This window comes from Cornus florida, unplaced genomic scaffold (assembly GCF_030987335.1).
Source record: "Cornus florida cultivar Cherokee Brave unplaced genomic scaffold, ASM3098733v1 CherokeeBrave_3.0.0_Hap2_Chr11, whole genome shotgun sequence".
In the NCBI taxonomy this organism is placed as follows: Eukaryota; Viridiplantae; Streptophyta; class Magnoliopsida; order Cornales; family Cornaceae; genus Cornus; species Cornus florida.
Window position 1 is genome coordinate 66,093,513 of NW_026775581.1, and position 6,638 is coordinate 66,100,150.

A 6,638-nucleotide genomic window follows, 5' to 3' on the forward strand; every position below is an offset into this window, starting at 1 on the left:
TTAAGTAGAGGGTGTCTCTTTTCAGTCTGAAAATAACAATTCCGTTAGGTTTTCGTGATTTCAGAAAGAAAGCCGTGTGTGAAGCGTTAGGCTTCGTGTTCGTGAGAGGCGTGAGAAGATTGATCGCGAGTTTGCGAAAGGTACAAATTTTTTTATTAATTTAAATTCTAAAAAATGATTGTATTTTTTCAACTGTTGTTTGAAAGGATTTTCTTATGGAAACAATTATAATAATAATTATTTTTTTGGGTTCTTCGTTGATTGTAATATCTAAAGTTGGGACGAAAACTTGAGAAGATCGTTGGAGTCTATTCTCGGTTGGACCCTAATCCTCTTCAGTGAAATAGTTGTTGTCCAGCTTGTAATAACATCCTAACCCTTTTTATTCCAAACACGATTTACTGTTCACATGAGGGGATTTTCTTCCATTTTCGAGTTTTTTTTTTTTTTTTTTGAGTAAATGATTACTGCATCTTGTTTTTCTTGTGTTGTTTATTTTAATAATTGATTTGGTGGTTTATCTAATTGATTAATTTTGGAGTTTTTTTTAAAAGTAAATTATTACTTGTTTTTCTTGCGTTGTTTATTTTAATCATGGATTTGGTGGTTTATTTAATTGATTAATTTTGGATTTTTTTTTTTTTTCAAGTAAATTATTACTGCATCTTGTTTTTCTTGCGTTGTTTATTTTAATACGAGTAATTGATTTGGTGGTTTATTTAATTGATTAAATTTGGAGTTTTTTTTAAGTAAATTATTACTGCGTCTTGTTTTTCTTGGGTTGTTTATTTTAATCATGGATTTGGTGGTTTATTTAATTTGATTAATTTTTTCTTTTCTTTTTTTAAGTAAATTATTATTGCATCTTGTTTTTCTTGCGTTGTTTATTTTAATCATGGATTTGGTCGTTTATTTAATTGATTAATTTTCTCAGCCAGCAAAACAAGGAAGAGATGAGTAGTCCTAGTAATGAAGAAGAAGATCTTTTCAATAGACTTCCAGATATTATTATGACCAAAATATTCTATGAACTTGATGATGAATCAGTCTATCAATTTCGCATTGTCTCCAAGCGATTCGCTTCCATTCTCTCCGAAATTATAGTCAAGACCTTCTATGGAGTTCCCCAAAACTCCGTGTGTCAATGTCTCATGATCTCTAAGCGATTCAATCCCATTTTCTCAAGCAGCCTTAGCTTTTTCTCCGTCAGCTTCATTAGACTACGCATCCAGGATTTTGAATTCCGTTATACACATAGCCCTGCCGAGATTTCTCGCACTAAATTTCTGCGAATTCCTTACAATGCTCGGCTCATTCTCAACTATCTCCGCGAACACCCTATGGGTGTCCAATTCTTGAGAAGGGAATTCGATGCGTTACAGTCTCTCCACATTGATTATCCCTTTCCTTGCCTCCTCCATAACGTATCAGAAAAAAGTAACTCTTTTTGACTTTCTCAAATATAACACATCAGGTAACTGTTTCGAATTTTCCTTGCCTTGCCACAAAAACAACAGATTTGTCAAGTGGGAGGCCGAGTTTGGAGCCAAACTCGACAATGTTGTGATTCTGTCATCAGCTTCATTACATAAATTGGAGGAGGAACCGCAAAATTTGACCATAAAGAGAACAATGAAATCAATTTTTCGCTCTGTTCTTGATTGCTTAGAGTTGGCGGCTTTGAGGCATTCCATGTTGAGAATGGTTGTCTCGGAGCTTGCACCTTTTAATCAGAAGCTCCAGAAGGTGCTTGTTACGGATTTGGAGAGGGAAGGAAATGTTTGTGTGAGAGGAGATCACCTTGCTCAGTTGATAAATTCAAAGATCATGTATACTGAATGTTCCACACTGGGTAGCCTTCATGTTCCCAAGTATGCGAAGCTGTGGTATGTTCCTTTGTTACGATTATCGTCATCAGGGTATGTGATGAAAGAGGTCTCAGTTGTGTTGATCAAACGCACCGAAGTTCGAAAGAAGTTCAAAGGGGTTGATGCTAGAATATTAGCAAATGGAGAGAAACGCACCAAAGTTGGGAAGAACTTCAAAGGTGTAGATGATGCTAGAATATTAGCAAGTGTAGGAGAAAACATGTATTTGTTTGAAGATGGTGATGATAAGGACGATATTAATTTAGTACTTAGTGCTTTCGAAGATGAAGAGAGGGTTTATGGAGAGGCAGTGAGAGATTTTGAGAAATGAAAATACAATTAGAAGAATGTTCTCAGCATGAATATGGGGTACTGAACAAGGGCATGTCTATTCTTAGGTTTTTGTTGTATTAAAGGAACCATGTTTCTTGAACCGGGACAAAGATACCTTATGCTAAATTTTCTTTTCTTTTTAGTTGTTTTCAGTGATAATATATATATATATATATATATTTATTCTGTCATTAAATTGTTTTTGTACAAAACAAGAGAAAAACTATACTACCATGCAGAAGCTGAGAGAAAGGCACAAAGCCTAACTCAACCAACGTATTGTGTGTGGCTTGGACAACTCCAGAATGAGGGGAAACAGAGACATTTTGAAAACTAGTACTCTGCTCCATTTGGAATTGACACTGACATTATTCAATTTTACAGTGATCTTCTCAATAACAATGAGGTTGCTATTTATCTTTCTGATTTCATTACACTGCCACCAAAGGTGCGTTCTTCCCGGTCCTCTCGTACTAGGGAAAGGTCATCTCAATGCTCTAATGCCCACACTGGATATGGACCGAACTGTCTCATGATGTTCTGAACTCAGCTTACGTGCCGCTCTAATGGGCATACATTCCAACCCTTGGAACATACTTCAACCCAGGTGACGAAGAGCCAACATCGAGGTGCCAAACCTATCCGTGGATGTGAGCTCTTGGCGAAGATCAGCCTGTTAGTATTAGTTAGTGATCCTGGCTTAGTGAGCTTTCTTCTGTGATGAATGGTTGGCACTAGTCCTACATTTTGTCTCTGTGGATCGAGGAGAAAGGCAGGAAGCAAGGAGGTCCACCTCTTTCAAATAAATATACAACATGGATTCTCGCAATGCAATGTAGTTGAACTCTCATGTCGAGTCGATCCGAATGAATCTTCCTTTCCACGGAGGTAAATATTTACCTACTAGCCAAGAGGATGGCAAGTTAAAAATTCTGTCTCGGTAGGCCCCACATTACCGGTTGATAGAGAATCAAAATAGATTGCCAATGAATCACGAAATGCTATGGTTCTTACATATGATTTCCTAATTTATTCATAAGTAATTTGCGAGAGCATACACCTTTCTTTGCTAGCTATAACGGAAAAAGTAGAGCTTATGCACACACTCCCTTTCCAAAAAAGATACAATACACCAAGCACTAAGCTTAGATTTATTGGATTTGTCGCTAAAATATCGGTATTAAACCCGAAACCCCCGGCAGATGGCCAGTGGCCCAAGGAAACGAAAGAATCGGTTACATTTTTGATATGATCTCCTATTATAGATAGACTAAAAAATTGAACAGAGTTCTTTTTGTATCACTCTTTTTGTATCACTTCGACAATAATGGAGATGACGATGGAAGCTTGATGACCTAACACAGTGCTAGGGTCTATTTTAAACTTCGAACACCTGTACTCTTGAGTTTGATGAGTGCTCTATTGTGCTAACATGGTTTCGAGCTCTTGTTCATTCAAAGTGCCACTTAAGCTATGTTTCTACTTTTCGACATGCCACGTGGCTGGCACTTTCTGACACCTACAAGTTCTAAGATTTTTCATGTCTCTTATACAGGTGTGGATAGAGAAGGGAAGAGAAACTAATACCGGGTAGATCAAGGTTCTTTTTTAGGTGGGTATTCAAAGATCTTCTCCTCCAATTCAAAATTAGTGCTCTCAGAGAATTTGGATTTAGAACAGGGGATAGGTTATGAGTAGATTAGCATTTTTGGATGGTCTGCACTTCCAATCCTCCATACCAGGCTTGTCGTTTTGGATGAAGCATATTTTTTAGTGTTTTTGACGACGATGGTGGGATGGGCCTCTTACAGCACCTTATAATCTACTCCTATCCCACTTGCACTTGGCATCTTAACTAAAAACTTTTCGGGTAGTGGTCCAAACCTTTTAACATATCAATTCAAATGGTCATAAATATCCTCGTTGAACAAACTTGAACTCTTTGATAAAGCTAAAAAAAAAAAATTAAGAATTGAATTTTTGTGTGCTGAAAGCTTTCAAGTGCTAATTGAAATTTGAGAAATTATGTTATTTAAAATCTTCATTACTTAAAATTTTCCTATTATTTTAAGTGATGTCCAAATTGTGCTTTCAAAATTGTGTGAATAAAATTCTGTCATTTTAGGGTCAAGAAACACGTACACTCTAGACAATCAAATAAGTTCTGAACCATACATTGTTTTGGTTCATAAGTTTTTACTTAAAGTTGATGTTAGGAATTTTATAATTCTTGTTGATGCAAAAATCCTCGCAACTCGGAACGACGGCGTTTACCTGTAAAACAAAGGGACGTCACCTGGAATGGCACCGGTGGGGTGCCGGCCAAGGACTCTCCGACGATCAAGTTAGTATTTGTAGTCGTATTACATAATAGTTACATATATATATTATTTAGGAGTTTTTTCTCGTACCTTCTTTAATGGCTTGGTGCCCTATTTATGATTGTCGATTGGAATCAAATTGGTTCTGCCAATGTCGATGGTTGATCTTATCTCTTGCTTGTGAGAGATCATAGGAGATTTGTTGCCAGATTTGTCGGGAATATATTTTAATCCTTTTGACCTCCTCCAATTATAATAGGATTATTCTTACCTGTTGAACCACGTCAGATTTCATTGTCATTGATAATGAAATCTAATCAATCTTATCGAGGGTAGGGTAGGTTTATATTTTTCCCTACCAGTTGCCCCCCATTCCCAAGCTTGCACTTCTAGCTTTGGGAATGTAATAAATAAAATATTATTATTATTTTTTTTTAACCCCGGTGAACAGTACCCGCAGATACTATTCACGTGAATAGTAACTCAGATTTTTTTCAACCCTTGTGAACAGTACCCGCGGGTACTATTCACGTGAATAGTAACTCATGAAAATTTTTTTTTCCCAACCCCTGTGAACAGTACCCCCCCGGCGGGTACTATTCACGTGAATAGTAACTCAGAATTTTTTTTTTTTTTTTTTCAACCCCTGTGAACAGTACCCCCCCGCGGGTACTATTTTTAGTATTGTTGGGTACTCTGCCCCTGGGTACTCTTCCCTTTAGTAAGGGAATAAATTGTACGAGCTTCCCTCAGGTCTTCACTCCTTTAATAAGGAATTTTATTGACTATCCCTTATAGTACGGGGATATTAATTACGGGATTCATTCAGCCCGAGTCCTTGTAGTACAGGATATTTATTTACTATCCCTTATAGTACGGGGATATTGATTACGGGATTCATTCAACCCGTCCCTTTAGCAAGGGAATAAATTGTACGAGCTTCACTCAGCTCGTCCCTTTTAGTAAGGGAATTATGTTTACGAGCTTCACTCAGCTCGTCCCTTTAGTAAGAGAATTAATTACCACATAAGTATAACACGTGAGGGGGAGGATCGTTTTTTGATTTGACCTTTGTAGGTTAAGTCCTGATCTCTGATGACCATGCAGTTAGGCCCTGGTCTTGGTCTCTGATGACCAGACTTGGGGTGACCGGGCACTGATCTTGGATGACCGAACCTTTGTAGATTTTGGGTAATCAATTCTTAATCTTGGTTGACTAGGCCTTGGTTTTGGATAACCAAGCCTTAATTTATAATAACCAAGGGTTGTACCCTTCCCGGTGTGTAGAGACTAGAAACCCGACTAGCTCGATGTACCAAGGTACGTCAATCTTCTGAACCTTGTCATCGTATATAGATTGACGATTGATATCGTGTGATCCACTATTCTGCCCCCGATGTTGGGATCTTAGGTGATGACCCATTCTATAGACGTTTATGCAACGGATGGGGTGTCTGGTACTGCAAGGGAAGAAAGCGACGACTGTCGTCCGGTAGGTAAAAGCTTAGTGTCCAGCGACTGGCTTGATGCCTGGTGGATAGAGGCGTGGTACCCAACGGCTGATAGATGACGGTCTGGTGGTCAATACCAGATGACAATCTGGTGGCCAGTACCTCGTTGGGTCCAATGATTGCCCTTAACTTAGGAACCTCTTTGGGGATACAGACCTCATTGGACATGGGATCTTAAGGGACATTGGACCTCCTTGGACTTGAAGGCCTCGATACCTTCTTGGTTGTAGAAGGCCACCTTGATAGCACGAACAAACGGAGTAATGAGACTCCGTTGCTAGAGACATCATCAATAGTAGAGGCTTTATTAGTAGGTAGAGACCCCCTTGTTGGTAGTGATCTTTTTGATGGGTGGAGACCGACCCATTTATGTAGGTGCAGAAGGACCAGGCCTTAGTCTTCACCAATCAGGCCTTGGTAATTAGCTGCTGCCCGATATGAGATAGAGTCTGGTCTTAGACGACTAAACCTCCATAGTGAGGGGACCAAGCATCATTAGACGGAAAACACCACAGTGGACTGCCTGGGTCAACGTGCCAAATTATTGTCATCGTACACTAGGTAGCATCACGTAGCCTACCATTTTGCCCCCAGTATGTTGGACG

The 6,638-nt window shown here is 38.7% G+C and overlaps 1 protein-coding gene across 1 annotated transcript; it reads left to right on the plus strand.

The window, feature by feature from the left end:
- Positions 1–2,343, plus strand: LOC132285429 (F-box protein At4g18380-like). The gene is made up of 2 exons (XM_059787621.1): positions 1–140; positions 935–2,343. Exon 2 carries the CDS (start codon positions 1,372–1,374, stop codon positions 2,197–2,199), a length of 828 nt encoding a protein of 275 aa, XP_059643604.1. The 5' UTR covers positions 1–140; positions 935–1,371; the 3' UTR covers positions 2,200–2,343.
- The last annotated feature ends 4,295 nt before the right edge of the window (positions 2,344–6,638 follow it).

Excerpts from the sequence above, each read along its gene's own strand:
- LOC132285429 (XM_059787621.1), top strand. The coding sequence starts at position 1,372 with ATGCGTTACAGTCTCTCCACATTGATTATCCCTTTCCTTGCCTCCTCC.